Below are 19898 nucleotides of genomic sequence, written 5' to 3' on the forward strand. Positions count from 1 at the left end.
TAAGGCTGCTGTGGTTGGTGCTGGCAATGTATTTTGGAAGGTGCATCGTGTGGAAAGAGGGATAGAGAGGTAGGTAGGATAAGGTGGGTGAAACAGGCGAAATGCGCTTTTACTGCTGGATAAAATCGATTCCAAGTAATATGAAAGATGTGAGACTTAGTTTAGTTGATAAAGCAATCGATGTCACGACGCAAAAAAGCAAAATGCCTCTTTTTAATTGAAAAATCCTCAACAATGAGCTCCCTTTACACACGAGATTAGAACACACGACGGTTGACAATTTAAATACCGCTGACGCTGCGCTTACCAATTACTCCGACAATTCAGTTCTACTACCGGGCGCAATACAGCGTACTAAAATGGATCCGCGGTGCTGCTTCGAGAGAGTGAGAGCCAACAATTGCGCTTATGGCGCTTTTTGCTGCCGTTTACTGCCACCGTTGTGCAGTAGGGATACGGCCCTGTGTGCTGTACCTTTTCCCTTACCGCCCTGCTTCTTTTTGTGTGTGTGTGCTGTATTTGCAATCTCCCTCCTGTTCCGCACCACCAACCAGACAGATATACACAGCACGACAGAGAGATACCAACGATGGGATGCGTTGGCACACACAGCATCCCGGTACGAGTGTGTCTGTGTGAGCGAGAGAGAGAGAGAGAGAGAGAGCAAAAGAGAGCCGGAGAGCAGCCGCGATGGTGAATCGTCGCGCGCTTCCGACAGCGACAAATAGCCAATAGCCGCCTTTTGCTCGGAGCGATACGGCGAAAGCGAGACGGCTGACGCTGCTGCAGCGGCGAGTAGGCGTTACCAGTGCAGCTAGCGGTTGCTTCACTCGCACCCGGCACATGGCGACCGACCGTCCTGCTCACCTCTTGGGTTGGCGCCGACTGCCCGAGGATTTACGGCCCTTTCGGCGGGAAGCGAAAACGGAACCCTGCAGCGTCAGAAGCCGTCGTCTCCTCCCCCAGCAACCCTCGGTTTGTGTGTGCAAGGACACACCGTGGCATGGGTTGTGAACGGGGCAACCGGGGGAGGAGGGGAGGGCGCCGGCCCCGAGAGAGCGCGCGCGCTCGGGAAACCGAACAAACAGAGAACAGATACACACGCAGAAAAGGGCGCCCTGCGAATAGGCCCTGCAGCTTCACCTGAGCGCACACTTTCAATCGATCGATTGCGCAGAGCATTCGTGCTGCGCTTGCTGTTTCCGCGGGTTCGCGTGAGTTTTTTTGTGCTGTTGTTGATGTTGTTGCTCGGTTCTTCCCTGAAGGAGAAGTTGGTCCTAGGCGCGCTGCTGCTGCATCTTCATCACAAAACACACACCACCACCACTGCTGCTGCTGGGGCTCTGTGCGTGTGCCGTGCGTGTGTTTGGTTTCGGTCGCGGTGTGTGTTGTGCTGTGCGTTTGGCAGTTGACAGGGCCGGACACGGCGGACAGTTCGAATTGCGCCCTCCGTACGGACAAACGGAGCCACCGAAACGTGCAAACCCCAGGACATACAAGCGTGGCAGTGCGTAGTGGTCGTACGAGCCGGGACTGCCTTGCTTCTAAGGAAGCGGTTTGTGGTGTGTAGTATAGACGTTGCGTTGGGCGTACTGCCCGGAATACTAGTTCGAGTTCGAGTTTACAGTGCGTACTTTTGTGTATGTTTGTGCCAAATTCTGAGAAATCAAGCGTGCTTACCCTTTGGCGAGGATACTACGCATTTGTAAGACGCATTCCTGAAGTAGACTACGGAAAAGCCCACTATTAGAACGCAATCCAAGAAAGGCAAAACCAAACCACGTTAAAAGGATAACCAAAAACCAAACCAAACTGGACATAGAGAGGCAAATTCGCTTCGTGATAATCTCGTGCCGAAGATCTCGCTCTCTGTTAGCTGTGCTCACTTCTAAGTGAACCAATCTACAGCGTGTTTGTGACCTGGAGATCTACCGTAAAAGAGCGAAACCTCAACATAGCGTGTGCAACTTGGCAGCCATCAAGTTCCGTGTTCCATCCAAAACGTCAAGTGTGTTGCTTAGTGACGGTGCACGCGATCTGGTGTGTTTCCCAAAAGTTTCCTTCGTTTCGTCGCCTACTGCCAGTTCCTTCACTTTGCTCCCACTCCTCCATCTCTAAGCACAACACCACCTACGCCATCGGCGCCCAGTTTCAAGCTGCAATACCTTAAGCGTGATACTTTAATGTGCCTTCTCTTCGAATTGCTCTCGTTCGAAATCTACCAAGAGCAGCACGTAAACTAACCAGCCAACACCTTCTAGATAGATCGTGAATCTGTGAACACGGGCGCAAGCATTTGACGTTGAATTAGGCGGGCTGACAAGTGTTGTTTTGTGTTTTGTGTTTCGTGGGTGAATTCCCACAACCAAACTGAACAGCGCGAAGTAGTGTTTAAAAATACACACAAACACACCGAATAAAGAAGCGATTGCTGCAACGATCAGTGATTAAGGTGAGATACTGTTTGAAACAACGGAAAAAAACCCTTTTGTAAGCCAAAAAACAAAGCACTACATATTCCTCGCCACCATTCTCACGTGTTTACTGTAAGTGTGTACGTGTATCTCTATTTTTGTGTGTGTGTATGTTGGTTGTATACTTGTGTACGTGTGTATGAAGCGTTGCCTGCTCCCATCAGGCAAAAGTGTGTAGCACGTTGTGTAACCTTCAGGTGTTTCTAAGGACTATTGCTTGTGGGATTTGTTCCGTTCGTCGTGTATTATCGTAGTGTGTGTTTGTGTGTTTTGTGTGAAAGAAACTATTAAATTCAACGAAGATCAGCGACGCACCCTTGGGCAGCCACTACGGAAGCCAGCAAATCATCTGCGACATGATTATGGTATGCACAGTTCAGTAATTCCAAAAATGCTCCCTCATAAGCGCCTAAAGTTATACTACCCTTTCACTTGCGTGTACTAAACGTGCTATCGTACGTCATTATTAGTCTTTTGAGTTTTTTTTCCTCTCATATTGCTTTTGTTCCATTTAAACCGTCCCCCAATGCAGAACTAGCTTCCATGCAGAAATGCTTTGTTCCCACGATAAGGCATTCCTCACTCACCTATCACGAATACCAAAACCTTCCCACGGATCATTATCATTCCAAACCAATAAGCTGAGACAGCCACCACAACAAAAACAGCCACAGCAAACAGAAGAAAAAAATCAATCACAAAACTTAATATCGCTTCGCATGCAATCGTCAGCCGTCCCAATAACCGATAGATTGGATGAGCATTTGATCCTTTGGCGATCATCGGTCGATGGCTTTATCCTTTCCACCGGGAGTTGCCCTTTCTTATTGCCACTACCACGAGGTTCGGCGAACCGGCCGCGGGACCCCCGAGAATGGTAACAAAAAAAAACCGAGGTAGAGCGGTTTAACAGTTAAGCGTCTAGAAATTATTCAAATTGCTATCGCCCACGGATATTGGGGAGGGTTTTTGGCAGTTTCGGCAGCGTGATGCGATTGCGGGTCTCGTGATGCGGTGCTGGTGTTGAAAGGATGAGAAGAAGAGAAGAATTGGAGGATTGGAACTTAATCAGACAGTCCGTCAGTAAGGTTTTGTTGCTAAGCAAACGGTGGGAAAATAGTAAAAAGTGAAACATTTCAAATCTAGTGAGATGAAGAATTGACTATTGTTTCAGGGGATGTTCTGCGATTTATACGAAATTATATGTATTTTTTGGTTTTTTGGAAAAATATCTAGGTTAAGACCTACATTAGGTAATTATAAATACACTTATAGTTTTACATCGTCATTTCTATAGCTCTTATAGACATTACTCCCATTTTATACCTTTCAACTGCTTGTTTGCAACTGCATAACATAAAACATTATAGAAAAATGTTACAATATCTTCTAGTTATCTGTATAACTGAGATTTTATAAGTGCATTCTTCCTGGAAGCTATTACACCAGCATCTAGCGTATGAGAATCAAATCAGAACTTGTATACTCTAGACATTGTTTTCTCTTAACGAACTTTATTCCAAGGAGTTTTTACTTTATTCAGCTTCAACACGTTCAACATGCCGTACGAATATGACTTGTTTGTTGTAGATCAAATGAAGAACTCAAAGGTATGATTGAGGAATAAAGGATCATTGACAAGATGTTTAGTGTGATGTGGTTTGATAGAACAATTTGATATAAAATGATATAACATAATCCAACATTAGTTTTTGAAATATTGTGTCTTCCTTACATTATGTTTTTTTAAATAAATCTAGGCCTTTTAAACTGCCCTTTTTGCAACAACTATTTCAATCCTTGAAATTGAAAATGAAATGAATGACTTGATAATGAATGTAAAATACTAAGCGACTATGAAAGACACTGAATAACACCTATCAGCCACCTTCTCAAAAACTACCATCGCCAAAGATCTACCTAGGAGCTCGCTTGAAATTCACCCCACCTTCCCCCGTGCTGCCGTATCGATTCATTTTTAATGTCCCACCACCGTCCCGGCATCGCAAACAGAGAAATAAAAGTGATCATTAAAATCTTGCTTGATGATTACCGGGCGATGCACGCCATATTCCATTTCGCGTCCTGCTTCTTGTCTGGGCATGAATCATGAATCGCCCCCAAACCCTTAGCACATTTCCTGTCGCTTTGCTGATGCAGTCAGATGCCATCGGAAACATTGTAAGGCACACCGCCATGCAACGCCACTAGCATCCATGATGCCTGGTCTGTCTGTCCGTCCAATGGGCTTCCTTTCGAGGTCCGCATCCGTGCTTACGTGCTTTGTGTGTACTGTGTCCCGTGTCTTCCTTTTACACGCACCCTTCATCATTCGAGTTCGTTCATTTATCACGCTCTCGGCGTCATCGAAATCGTGTCTCGACATCGGACCCGGCCCCGAGAGTCTCCAAGTCACCGAAGCGTCCATCATTCGATCGATCGAAGCTCGTACTCGCTGGTTGGCTGCCGGTCGCCAACATTGTTCTGATCCTGCTGCCCTTTTGATTCGAGAGAGCAGGTTATCGATTAGTGCTTGCCATTGCACGCCGATTCTCGATACGCTGTCCAATCCGAAACCTTTACCTTGCGTCCCATTCGTACATACCCGCCCTCAGTGATGCTTCTGTTCGCTTATATAATGTTTCCGACATTTGGGTCTGCGTTGATGTTGAACGTGAAATGTTTTGCCCAAACTGGATCACGTTTGGCACGCTTGAAGCAAACCATCCCAGGTTCAGCTGGTGAAAAATATGCCTTTTAGTAAACCCGTTTCGGAAGTGCGGAACCGGTGTATCGACATTAGAATGCCGAAAATGCGGCGATTTTCGCATCACGCCAAAATGTTACCACGACCACCCGATCCATTACCACCCTGGCAGGGGTACTCTTTTTCCCTCTTGAAAGCTTTCCACCGGCACTGGTTTCTCTTCCGGTGAGTTAACCTTGCCAGTGGCGGGAAAAACTTCAACCAGACCGGAGGACCAGACCCACACACCCGCTCCTCCACAAAAACCCCCGGAACGAGCCAGAGCTGTACCATCAATTAGTAACTGCTGCCGGCACTGGCGGTAAACTTTAACGAGAAAAACCAGTATCCGGGGCCGGGGCTCTGGGCTCTGGCTTTGGCGCGTTGTTTACGTACGAGTGTGCGCGCGCGAGCATCAGCAAATGGTTTTCGGGGCGAGAGGGCGGTTGGTTTATGGTAAACGTGTACTTTTTGGAAGCCTCGCTGTTTTGAAGATGAAACACAAACGAAAGGCGAGTACATCATCGCGTACACGCAGACAGGCAGACGTTCTTTAATGAGGGAAGGACGCGTTTGGGAGGGAGTTTAATGGAGTTTGTGCGGGATGGGAGGCAGGATGTACACAGAATTCTATTTCAATTCCAGTTAAAGCACGTTGAAGCGGTGCGCTGCGCCAAAATAGGCTTTTTTCGAAGAATCGCCATTTTCATAGCAACTAAGTAACCAGAACAACACAACGTGACAGCCAAGCATGGCACTAACTTAAGCCCTCGAGCAACGTCCATAAACGCACACAGTGTGAAATATGATTCGATCCGTAAACCATGCCCCCGATAGCCGACGGGGTTGTAGGGAATCCCGATATTTTCCTGGAAGTTTGCACGGTGCGAGCGAAATGTCTCATTTTGCACTCTCATCAGCACCGGAGTGGCTAACAATCAACTAACTAACAGCAAAAGACGATTGTTTCTATTTTTTCCGGCACTGTTCCACTACGTCCCACATCGTTTGCATATATCACACTGCACCCTCCAGCGTGTGCGTACATGATGCAGGTCGGCCGATATCGATCTCGCCCAGTGCAATGGACGGCCCCCGACGGCAACGTGTTAGCCAGCAATTGTCGCATCGATTAAGTGCACACAGACACTGGGAGCGTGGGGCACTAATCACGCCGACACCGTGAAGGTGGAATGACAAATGAGGTTTGCATTTTAGAATGGAAAGGTCGCACACCAGCAGGGTTAGGGCTGGGAGGGGATGTACGTTGTTTAGATAAATCACACACGCAATCGGGAGCCTCGCTTTCACGTACATATGTGCAGGCAGCAATTGACGGCCCACAGCGGCGGCGCCCGGGCGGCTCGGAAAGGTTGAGGCGAACCCGGTTGGGTGGAAAAATAATCACCACCCAATCGGGGTGGCGCTCTACTCATCCGGAACATTGTAACCGTCACACCGGTGTGTGGTGTGCCTCTGCTTACCTTCATACCACTTCATTATTTAATGGTTTTGTTTCGATTGCTACATTATTTTTTTACATTTCTCCTGCGTCAAACTAGAGTCACACGAAAAAAGCTCACATTGCGGCACAAACTTAATCTAATCCGTTGATGGACACGGGACTCGAAATGCACGCGGTAAGGGTTAAGGGTAATATGTTACAGCCGAGGGTAATGAACACATCATCCATAAACCACCGCAACAGCACAAACGGTACATGATTAATGTCGTTCGATTTGTTTCGCCCCCGGTTGTGCAAATATACGCTGCTACATTTTGAGCAACGAGCAATTGGTTTCAATGTGTGCGGGGCCGTTTTTGGTTAAGCTTTAGTGTGGTCAACTAACCCATCACTTCGTTTTTGAGTCTCTGGGATTCACACACTCTGAGCGATCGATTGATGGAGAAGAGTTGGCCTACGGTTGTTTTTATTTGTGTTTCGGGGATGCTCGTTAGCAGAGGATCGTTCCTCTGCGGATCATCTTTGGTGATTCATTCCGCACCGCAGACTGTAACTGAAGAAGAAGAAGGTTAATAACTCTATACCCCACTCGTTTTTTTTTTTTTTCATTCATCCGGTGATGAGCGTACCGGGGCGTAATCTTCCGTAAATGTCCATTAGCTGCGTTCGGCGGGTTTAGTTGCGCTCCAGAAAAAAAGGGAAAACATGGCTCAAGCAGCTCTTTCCACTTGATTGAGAAATCGAGTTGACCTCGCCTAGAATATCCTCCCGCATGCACTCGATTCTAATGATGGGTAGTGCCAGCGCCCCCACGCATCTCCTTCACCGCCGAATGCCGCCGCGATAAAGCTCATTTCCTGTTGTCAATCAAGCGCCGGACTGTGCGCACCTAATAATCAATCTAGCGATCGCTTCAACCCCCACCAAGAGAGAAAGAAGTGATTAGGGCAGGTCTAGCAAGCGACCGAGATCCCTTTATGCTTTGACTGTGCCGTTGTTGTTCAATTCAGCCATAGTGTGTGAACGATTAAAAAGACATGAAATGAAACCTAGTGACACCCTATAACCAATGGGCGAATGGGAGGCCGGGTAAAGTTCAAGCGGCATTAGCGGCACACGGATCGGAAATGATCGCTCGCTCGCTCGCGGAGTGCGCTCTTTCACCATTAAGTACCGTTTAGGCCCGGGACTCGACCCCCCCTAGGTCGTTTAATCCTTTAGTGTTTGGATTTTTTTTTTTGACGAACTTTGAAGATGAGCGATAGGTTCGGAGGTTATAAAGTGCATTTAAACTCAATTAAAAGACGGAAATATGTAATTAAGGCCAAAGAAATTGACATGAACAGGAACAATAAAAAGTCAGTGTAAAAGTAATTTCTTGAATTTAATAAAATAATAGCAGGTTAATAATAACCTTTGAATAATTAAAGAAATTCAACATCATCATTTAAGTCCGGTTATTTATTTTTGTTGCTGGTCTTTATTTAAAATATTTTTTTTTTATTTTATTGTTTGTTTCAAATATGTAGATATTACATTTTAAAGTTTGACAATTTGAATACCTAAATGTTTGAATGGGTTTCAAATATGTTCTTAAGGTTTCTCTTTGTTTAGTTTTTAAATTTTTAAAAGAAAATTATATGATTTTATTATAAAATATTAATTAAAAAATATTTTAAAAACACATATTTTTCAACAGAAACACCATTTCTGTATACATCATAGCCAAACAACTTTCCGTTTAGTAACACACACATTCATACTCCTTTCTCTGCCAAACTTCAAGCTTCAAAAAGTATCAAATGAAAACGCTCATTAAAAGAAACCAAAGCCTGCCCGGCATGCCTGCTTTTATGTTATCAATTATCAGAGGTCTCCGGGTGTTTTTGCTTTATTACGCCAAATCATACGTATCCTTACTGCCCAGCCGAAATCAATGCTCACCCAAACAATGAACGATAATTTGCCCACCGAGTGGGTGATCGCACATAGTCTTTTTTTCGCCAGTTTTATGGTGCTATGTTTTTGCCCGTTTTTGCCCTTTTCTTGGGCAGACTTTTAACCGCTGCCTTCGATCATCCTTCAAAATCTCGAAAGCTCAATCTTTGCAAAATACGCCAGAAACCAAGCCTGGGACTGAAGAAAAGGGAGGGAGTGCAAAAAAATGTTTATACTTTTTGGAGTGTGCCGTGCATGATGTGTTGGGTTTGGGTTTGTTTCCTTTTTTCTTCCCTGCGTTAGATGGATCATAAAGACTGTAAAAGGATCGAACGTCAGGGAGAAGGAAGAAAAAAACCCACGAACGCGTTTTGCTGCGGCCTTTTCTCGCCACTTATGCCATCAGCTCGCGCTCCGTGCCCATACCTTTTAGTCACGAAAGGCTGTCGAAGTGTGCGTCCCTCCCGTGCCTGTGTATGTGAGTGGCTAGCAGCACCGTTTGTCAAAATTCCTAAATGCAGACCCTCTTTTATCGCAGGAGTTGAAAATTATGCCAAAAAAAAACGAAAAATGAAATACATAAACCAGCAGAACGCGAACGCGAAGCCGCAGGATCGAGTGAACGTATTGAACAAGCAAAAAAAAAACACGCACAGGAAAATGCACCCTCCTGCCTCGACGTGCAACAAGCAATTGACCCAAATTGTGTAATTATAAAATTCTTCAAATTCGTCGATGCGCTTCAACAGAATCTTCGTCGCCGGCACAGTACAGCGTGTGTGCGTGTGTCCGTGGAGATTGGGCATTCTTGTAGTTGGGCTTTACTTTACGGCAGTTGCAGCATTCGTGGCACACGATAATGTGTGCTTGTCAGCGCGGTTAGCCAAGATGCAGGCTCAAAGTGAATCATAATGCGGCTGCATTCATTAAAACGATTAGTTTACTTAACACATTACGCGGTCCAAACCCCCTCTCCTTTTCTTGCAACGAAACATAGCACATGGTAGCCATTCGTCGAGGAAGACTCGCTGTCTAATGTTAGACAGATAACAGCGAGCTCAAAGAGTTGTGTTGAATGGGAGCCCTTTTTTTTCGCTTGCCACGCCGTATGATCGATTGCTAATTAGTGTGTATGACTTGATTGCGGTCATTAGGGTAATTAATGAGAAGTCGTTGCTAGCTTTCCTGCAAATGGCAAGGGTAAGGGTCAGTATTCATCATACGAGCGAAAGTGATCGCTGTCATAGCTACGTATGGGTGTGGAATGTGATCTACTACGGTGTGCTCGGCTTCTGAAGGGAATCGGAAGAGGGTTTGAGGATAAAACAGGTGATACAAAGGTTGCTAATCGATTTAAAAGAAAGAGGAGAAACATTAGAATTGCAAAACAGATGTGGTACATCATTTGACAACTTGTCATCAGTGCACAAATACGACACTACCAAGTACATATTTTAACAAATGGTTTACAAATGATCAGCAGATAACTATGAAATGAAAATTACATGATATTATCCTCATTTGAAGTACAACATGAAGAACGACACATATTTGAAGGGCTCTGTAGCAGGTGTAGCAATTCGTAAATATGTAAAGTGTGTGGTAGTTCTTATTTTAATGTTGTTTTTCTGTTCTTAATGTTTAATGTTTTGATGTTTTTAATGTTCTTAAATCTTGAAGCTATTACTACAATTTTGAATTATTTGTGGATTTTAATTTTAAACTTAATTCTCTTATTATAATTAAACGAGGAGGAAATGTTTTAACTTAAAAAATAATTCATTTTACCTTCCTAAACTTATCGGTTCAAAAATGTCCCAACAGAACCTATATCTGCTGGTGAATTTAATGTCCCAATAGAACATAAAAGTGATTAACTCTATAAGATTCTTGCCTCAACATTTTCAAAAGATTGTAAAGCATCCTAACTTATTGAATCGCACCTGTTTTATATACATTTATATGATATTTTATATTGAGTTACCTACGTGTTAAGCCATAAATTTCAAATGAGAAGAGTCTTCATGCCCAACTCTTTATTTGTTATGCTTCATACTTCATACCTAAGTCAACAACTTCCATCTATACTCATTTAGCATTTCGTTTAGCAACTCCCTTGCCGACCGATACGATCACCTGCAAACGAGCTGAAACGTCAGTTAGTAAGCCACTACCGTTCATTATCATCAATGGATAAACCGATACGCGCTGCGAGATATACAACACCGCACCGGTCATCTCGGGGCGAAGTCGCTTCAGTCGAATCAAACATTCCGGACTGGTGTGCCCTGCCTCCGATACACTGACAGGCGGCAACGATGTTGATCCTTTCGGTTGACCTCTTGGCCTGTTCGTCCAAGCGCCAAACCACTGCCTTCTAACGTTATTTGTTAAGCCATAATTATATCGTTAAAAGAAGCGGAGTCGGTTACAGGTTCGAGAAAGACAATCATTCCCTAGAATCTCCTAGACAAACTAAACTGTACTCTGTTCGTTTCATTCGTTCTAGGGCATCGCATAGGTGTCATTAAAATGTTATTAGTTTTTTGGAGCATTCGATCGTTCTGGCGTGCAGGATCGAGGGCATTGATCGAAACGTTTGGCTGTTGGTAGTTAAACAGAGTGATCAGTTGCAACTCCACCGGTGCCAGCGCGTCGGTGAACGAACGTGCCCAAACACAATCGGTGGTGGCACCACCCCGTAAAAACCACAAACTAATAGCACCCGTGACAAGAGGAGTGGAAAGAGAGCGAAAAAAATATATTCCTCCAGAACGAAAAATTGTATCCAGCAGACACTCACAAAAACTTCAACGCGCGTCCATCGAACTCCCTGGCGCACCGAAGACACCCAGCATGAGCCGGCCAGCGAGGGGTTTTGTGGTCATATTCTACACGGGGTATCCACTCGCCCCATTCCCTCCCCCTACTGTTATGTCCACCGACAACAGACGGCTTCAGTTGGTCCAGGGCGAAAGATAAATAAATTAAGTTACATCACGCTCTTTGGCGTGATTCCACCAGAAACCGCAAAAGGTTTCATTCAAATGCTCGGTTCCTCGCCTCCTCTCCTGCTCCCGAGCTGTACACCTTAACAGCTGCGTTACAATTAACAGAAAACCAGAGCAGAGTTTTCATTCAGGGGATTTAATTCGATTCTTTCATTGCATCCATTAACGCGGAGCATGTCTCTGCGAGTTGTTCCTTCCTGTGCCTTTGCCTTTCCCTCTTCAAATCCCTCCAGAAATTTTCCACAACCGTGTAATCATCACCGGCTCTAGGATCTTTTGTATCTTTGTAGTCACAGGCATCGTTTTGCCTATACGACAAGAAGCACGAGTCTCTAGCACGGTGCAAAAACTGCATCTATAATGCAGCAAAACACTGCATGCCGTTCATTATGATCCACGTGCAGTTGATGGGACGGGCGAAATGACCACAGACCACAATAAAAACCAAGCCCGGCGTCAAAGGCGTTTGCTTTGTCGCAGGCCAGACACGGTTTGCCCCGTCCCTTTGCGCCCCCAGGCGTGACAAATTGAATTGAGCGCGCTAGGCACCTTTTTTGCATTGCAAAATGCGCCACACTGATGCTTTGGCCGTCGAAAGATAGATCGCTTCGCAAACAGAACTTTTAAAGCGCTTTGATAAGAAAAACGGGACACACCACCGCAGGATCTTAGCGACGCGATCCACAATGCTAAACGATTTGACCTCAGCTCAACCTCCGCGAGCGAAACGCGTGAGCCTTTAGCCCTAAAGGGTGAACGGGGTTAGCAGAAGTAAAAATGATTTATGTGCTCCCGAGCAATAAACTTTGCCAATCAATCCATCCAGGATCTACCAGCGGATAAGTAACATATTTGTTTTGCATCGTTTCGAGGATCCATCGGAAGCGAGGACCGTGTGCCAACCGTTGGGCAGCATTCTTCACCTACGAGCATAAATCATTACAGTTGCCCATTTGCTCCAAGAGGCCGGAGGGGGGTTCTGATGCGTATGGGATCATCTTTACTCAACAAATCCATTAACTTTGCCTCCCCCTTTTTTGGATGGATGGATGGATGGATTTGTAGTACGTCTGTGCCTGCTTGTCTTACTCGGTTGAAGTAAAACGATATGCAATCAAACACAGAGAACAAGAACACTCATGTTGTTGCTGGTGGTGTTGCTTCTCATCTCAACACAGTAAGTCGAATGTGGAAGCATTTATTTGCACCATTAACTGCCATCATATATGGGTGTTTGTTAGCTCTACTATCAACAGGATCAGTGTAGAGTGAGTGTGTAATGTTGTGTTGTGTTGCTTCGGAAATTATATTTCTGCCCCCTTCATCAAAGTTCTGGCTTCTGGCTTTCTTCTTGCTGCTTTGCTGCTTTGCATTGCTTTTTCATTAACCGAGGGAAAACGAAACACAAGATTACATGTTTTGGGATATGTTTCGTAGTGCTGAAAAGGATGTATAAGGTAAGAAAGGTAAACAAAGATGATAATTTTAACGAGTCTGGATTTGAACTACGACCTTACCATAAAGCAAGAGCAAACTCTCTTCACCTTACCAATCGAACTATTGTGCTCTCGTGAGTAACACCTGTTAATTTATCATATTAACCACTCAAAATCAGTTGACCTACATCGACTCTTGGCGTCCATATTGCGATACAGTGAATAATCATTGCTTCTCATAATTGCTTAAATCAAATGCCCTTGAGGAAAAATACCAGACTCCTAGTCACACTATTTTACGATCTCATACAACAACCGTATCATTGCGTAAGGCTTGGTGCTTCTCTCCCTTTTGCGTACAACGCAATTTTAATACAAAAGTGCACAATTTATTCAATTGGCTGCTAAGAGCAACACGCTAAAGCTGACAATAACTAAGGATTAAGCACATCCGTTCCTTCGAAGGTCAACATAAAAAGTGAAAAGCCCTTTTACAAGTGCTACCAAGTGCTTACCCCACAAACACACAACGGGAAGCAGCAGCAGCAGCGAACAAGAAGCAGTGCTGTAAAATTTATAAATATTCAACAACAACTAAAAAAAAACAATTTCCTGTGTTATTTTCTGTTTTGCCAATGACGAGCGCTTTTAATTTTTGCTGTTGTCTGGAGCGCGCGATGTTTTGAGCCGGAGCTGTCTCCTGCCTGCAAAGACCCAGCGAGTGACCACCTGGTTGCACCTCCGCGTACACCGCACTCCTCCAAATCCGAACTCCTCTTGTTCGGAATCGGATAAGGGCACGGGCCAAAACCGCGCGCGCGCTCTCTCCTTCATGCTCTCCCTCGTGCGCTTGGTGCAAAAGTTATTAAATGGTGAAGTACGAAATTAATGACTTTTTTATTTTTCCACTACATTCTGTGAGCCCCGTGGATGAGCCGGAGAAGGGCTACATTTGCACACAGCTTCCTTACTGAAAAAGACTGCAACCTGGGCTAAGGAATCCGAGTATTAAGCAAGCGAAGCTCCTGGGCCCGGTCATGGAATGGAATGAAATGGACAGCGGAAAACAACGGAACGAATCAGTCGCGCAATGCCATTTTCTGGGCGCAGTTTAAAAGACAATTCGTTTAATGGAGAAGCCGAAGCAGGATATGAAAACTCATTAAAATATAGATTAGAAGAATGCACATTCTGCATACATACACACACAGTCATTTCATTGATGGGGTTTTGTTGGTGATGCCGTTTTCGGGTGCGAGCTTGCCCGTTTAATATTGTTTTCTTCATTTATGGTTTTGAGTTTTAGTACTCATCACCTGTTTTTTTTGCGATTAGACTTCCGAAAAAATTGTTGCACTGTCCGTTTGGCGCTGATTCGCAAACTCTACGCCTCTACCCCGCGTTTCAATCCGAGATCAATGAGCTCAGGATCGGTCGCGAAACGAGAAACGAGATTTTACGGATGCATGATTTATGTCTTACCATTGCCGCGCTGGCCTGTTTTGGAATGGAATGGAAAATATGAAACAATCAAATTTAAATTTACGAGCTCATTTAAACACGAAAAATCATTAGTTGACCCAAAAAATGCAATGCCAGACACCACCACAGCCCTTACAGCAGCGTACCGAGAGGCGTTCAAATTATCTCGCACAATTTACCCCACCGAGATCCTCATGTACGAGTTGCTTTTTATTGCATGGTTGGAATGTTGGCACATAAAAAAAATCACAACAAAACGATAAAGAGACATCGGACTGTGTCCTTCCTGCGCAGTACGTATGAATGACAAGTGGCGCACCTAGCCAGAGGAAGCGCAAAATAGGAGTCACCACTTAAAACACCGTCCATCCGTTCCGTTGTGCTTAAGACGACCATTTCGAGCTACACTTACAACAGCGCTTGCGCTTTAGTTGGTTGCTGATGCTTCACGTCCGTACTGGATTTTCGCATTTCAGTTTCTTTAATTTTTGCCCCACTGCGAGCGCGCGCGTGTTGCCTTTGTTTTTAACGGCTGGTGCATTTTTAATCTCCATAAATTATATCCTCCGCATACGTCATTGCACTCGGCTTCGGCTCAGTGCACTCAGTGGGCCGTGCTTTTTTGTGTGTGTGTGCGCGAGATGACCGGCCCAGAGATGCGCAGTGCTTAAGCTTCCTGCTGCTTTTGGTTTGCCTTGCGCACCCAATCATAATTCCCCGTGTCAGAGCCGGTTGGGCCTACAAGGACCGAACGAAAGCGAAGGACCTGAAAAAAAAACCCTTGGCTTGCCGGTTGGAATGCAGCGCCCCGAAAACATGAAACCGTGAATGAAACGACGGGGTGCAATTATGATTTCCGCACACACCACACGCGCGGACTCTCTTAGCCCTTGCGCACCACTCAGGAGGTACTGCTCTCGTTTGGCCTTCTTTATCCTTTCTCGTGGCCCCAAAAATCTGTCCGATTCGGGCTGGATTGCAAAACATCCAAAGATCATAACCCAGCGGCCCCGCGGTGTAACCTCGGTAGCATGCTACCACTAATATGTTAGTTGAAAATTACACCCTGCCCAGGTGGGTTTCGGGCGGAGCGCAGCAGTGGCCAGTTTGGCCACTGGTTGGCTGGCTGTGCTCGAAATTCCGGTGGCCACCGATTGTCTGGTGTGCTGTGCTTTGTGTATGTGTGTGCAAGACAGACGAATTACATACTTTGGGTCCGTACCGGGCACGTACCAAACTAACTCGAAAGCTGAGCCCTACTGTACCACAGCGGGAGCACAATCCATCGCGATGCAAAAACAATTTCGCATCCCTCTGCACGCTGCAATTTAACGGAAGCACAGAAGTGTAGTGAGGTAGGCTTTTTTTGGTTTTGGCGAATGCTTCCACCTAATTCAATCGATTCGAATTCGGGGGAAGCTCGTTGTTAATTGAGCTGTACGATCGATTTACTGATCTCATCAACATTCCTGCCGCGGTTTGGCAAATCGGTGGAAGGCTGTGCGTAGTAATTACGTTAATCGGTGTCGAACGTTGTTTTGGAGTGAATTAGTCATACTTTTAGCGGCATGGCATGGCGAGGCTGATTAATAATGAGCTCTGCGAGAGCTGCCCGGGATGAGAAGGAGAGTGTGAAAGGAAAAATAAACTGTAACATCAAATTGTAATCCATGTGGATAAATAATTTATTTCAATTACAGCTGTCGTCAACTGTGCTGTTTGATGGCTTTAAGTGTTATTACTTTTTATTCTATCCCTCGTCTGGCAGCTAAAACAGTGTCCGTTTTAATAAAAACCTTCTACTAGAACAAGAACTGCTCTTTAGACACTGATTTTGGATATTACTTTCTCTATTGCCACTCTCAATTAGATTAAATTATTTGGATATTGCCACACTCAATTCAACAAGTTAACTTATCTACAAATAATTCCTTGTAAAATAGTAACTTTTAAAATATCGTACCCTTACTTACCAACGATTTGATACCAGCTACATGGATTCTCAAGCGTTCTCAAGCATATATTCCAAGTCATTAAAAGTTGATCTCAAAATACTTTTTGAGTCTAACGATATGTCATGTGCTAACAAATTAACATAAAATTGAGGCAATACGACTTTTTTTGACCGTTCCTCCTGAAAAAAAAAACATGAAATTGACAATCAGGCTTTTTTCCTGCCAATGAGCTGAAGTATCGGCCTCTCAGTGGAACAGTATTCATCATCCAGGATGTATCCATGTTACGGTTCGCAATATGAGATTTCAGCAATCGTGGACAAACCATGTTGCTTTTTAAAATTGTTTTGCTTTCTCTTTTCTGTTTAAAATGAGTTAGAATACTTTTATTAAACTTAAAAAAAAAACAATGCATACAATTTTTAACCTCTCTTGGCAAAATATGTATCCTTCATAAAAAAAAAATCATTCCTTCATGAGTTAACCTGATCGCACCTGCAATGAATCAGCGTTTTGCAAACGTATTTTTAGGCTGAAATACTGAAATACTGAAGCCCCCAATATTGAAAGTAGATTTATGGATTGGAAATCAAGTCTAGTCAATTTTAAGCTGGCTCAAGAGACCTTGTAAACTCAATCTGAAATAGTTGCAAGCCATCTTAAGGCCCTATCACATTGGGAAATTTGAAATGGAATTGGTGGCGAGCTTTTACCTCGCCAGGAAAAATGAATTGGCCCAGGTCAATGTAGATTCTGTAAATAAGGAGAAATCCTCTGTCAAGGTGTAGAACGGTGTTTTTTTTTTTTTGGAAAGAAACACATAAAGCAGCTCCGAAAGTGTCTTTGTTAGACAACTCCTTCGGTTCAAAAAAAAATATTTTTAATTGAAAAATAAATTCCACATAAAACTTCGTGTCCCTAAAACTGTCCAATCGGGTCAACGACAGATGAATTTTGGAATTATTCGTGTAATGTAATAGGACGTTTAAAGAAAACGTTTCATAGTGGCTACAATCCATACGACCCAGGGAAAAATAATTATGATTGAACAATCGAGAAAATCAATCATTAAAAACAGTAGTCAATTCACAAAAATAAATTGTATTGCAATGTAAACACGGATATAGGCGTGTTTGCGGTTGTTCCAATGAAATTGACTGCCAATTCATTTTATTGCTTTGTCGTAACTTATTGTGTTCCCATTTAATTTCAATTTATTACTCAATACGATAAGATTTGCTCTCCCTTGCATTAGATCATCCCCACGCCATATTCCCCATTTTAACCAATAAGTGTAAGCCCAGAACTTGTTATATGCTAACTAAGTGTTTTGTTTGTTCTAGGTAAGCCGGCAATGAAAGCATAACTCACGCACCTGACCTCTACCCCCGAGGACCCCAACCCATCCCACCAGCCTCAACGAAAACCGTACCGTACCGTACGAACGCTTGAGTGACTCGTGCCGGCACGTATCCTTCTGCGAAAACCCTTCAGCCCTCCAGCGCACTGCAACGCCTTCCGATCTGTTTTCCCCGGCGCGAAGCGGAATCAATACGAAACGAAACCAAAAGCGTGCGTACGCCACCGAAAAAAACCCCGTACGCGGGGCAAAGGGTGCCGTAAATCGTGACCGTGAGCGAGTCGAAAAACGGGGCAACAAGGCAGGCAAATTCAAACGAAACGAGCAAAACGCCAAAACGAAAAAAACACGGCACGCTCGTGTGCCAAGAGCTCGTCGATAATCACTGTAATCGACGTGTGGATTAATGTGTCCAAAACGGGCATAAAACACGTGCTTTCGGCTTCGCGTGACCTCGAACAAGTACGTTAGAGTAGGTAATAAAAGTGTGAGCATAAATTCCACACTTACGGTACGGTTCGGTACGTTTTTGTTTTCTGTTTGGGAAATTAAACAACAAAAAACAAAAACAACGCAAAATAAATTACCGATAAGCTCGCCGGTTTGCCTATCTGCTGCCCTTTCCTTCACAACAACGGCAGCATAACAGCCGCCCGCCCGCATAAACCGTTGCGCGGCCGTAACAGCCGCTCTTGGCTTGGCCGCCGCCCGGGAGCATGACATTTCGCTGCGTTCCTCCGTACGACGCTAGCGCACAATGGGTAAGTGTTGAGCTTCGGAACGACGACAACGACGACGATGACGACGACGGTACGAACACGGGACACAGCATCTCGCTTCCACCAATGGGCGGGTTTAATCTCTCGGTTAGCTTTATCCCCTCGCTTTATCCCGGGAGATTGCGCTACTGGATGGTAGATGTCTCTGTGCGCTGCTTTCGGGATGTAATCGCCCTGGAGGGGTTGCATTCAATGGAAACTGCTTACACATGGTTTAATTATAAATTTTGTTATTACTAACTCATTTTGTAAAGGCGGATTTTTGCAGAATAGAAACTTAATATCAAGAATGATTTCCTATTTATTCAAAATTATCATCGCTACAAATTAATTTTTTGTTATTTTCATATTGTAAATGATGTTAAAATCTCTTTACGAAAATGAAACAAGATACTGAGACCTACTCAGAAAGTGGTTTGTATGATTGTAATTGATTAGTACATAAAGGAAAGTAAAGTAAAGGTGAAATCATAGTTATTATGGCTCATTTCAATGCTTTAACAGATTTTTGAGCACTTCCTTGCTACAAAAGTTTGGAATAGATCCGGTTCGAAGGACCATTATTCTACCAAACAATACAGTCCTTACCACCGAATTTTCGCTCTTAGGCATACATTTTTGGCATTATGCATCAATTTTTAACTCTAATGAACATATTTTTGTTTGTAAGTCAACTATTCTTTACTCTTGTAACAATCATAATTTTACAAAGTATTTGAGCAGATTTATGAAAAATCACACTAACTTTACAAAAGCCGTGTAATTTGAATGTTTTTTTGAGTGAAAAACTAACGCCTGATCCTGGAAATATTAATGCCAACTGTTTTTATTCTACTTCTACTTCAGAAATTGGCGTAGCAACTTTAGTATTTACAATTTTATCAATTAAAGTTTTAAATACTTGAGATAAATTGAACAATTTTGAAACACACAGTTTTAGAAATTAGGTTAAATTTATTAAACAAAACAATTGCCTGACTTTAAACTGAAATTTGATGCCTTAGATGCAAAAAATATGACACTGGTTGGTGAAAATATATGAGACAGAAAAAATTAATGCCAGAAACACAAAAAGGTGAGTTAAAGCCACAATTCACCACAACGTCTGTGAAAAGAAAATTACCCTTTCCTACATTTTTTTACTTTTCTAAAACCTTGACATTTAAATGTCATGTTAAAATTATAAAGAATATCATTATTCAAAACTTAATGTAGCTTAAAAAAAATGAAATATAACAATAGAAATACACAA

At 43.8% G+C, this 19898-nt stretch overlaps 1 protein-coding gene across 5 annotated transcripts in view; it reads left to right on the forward strand.

Annotated features, from left to right (window-relative positions):
- LOC120902991 (transcription factor AP-2-epsilon) overlaps positions 1 to 19898 on the forward strand; it is a 134862-nt gene that overhangs the window by 62475 nt on the left and 52489 nt on the right. For 2 of the 5 annotated variants that reach the window (XM_040312138.1, XM_040312139.1), the window contains exons 1-2: positions 1125 to 2839; positions 17856 to 18628. The exons of 1 other annotated variant lie outside the window; for it this stretch is intronic. In XM_040312138.1, the coding sequence (XP_040168072.1) occupies positions 18584 to 18628 (45 nt within the window). In that variant the 5' untranslated portion in view covers positions 1125 to 2839; positions 17856 to 18583. Of the gene's footprint in view, positions 1 to 1124; positions 2840 to 17855; positions 18629 to 19898 lie in introns of those variants that run through there. 2 more of the 5 variants (XM_040312141.1, XM_040312142.1) reach the window with 1 other exon arrangement.

This window comes from Anopheles arabiensis, chromosome 3, assembly GCF_016920715.1.
Source record: "Anopheles arabiensis isolate DONGOLA chromosome 3, AaraD3, whole genome shotgun sequence".
Lineage (NCBI taxonomy): Eukaryota > Metazoa > Arthropoda > Insecta > Diptera > Culicidae > Anopheles > Anopheles arabiensis.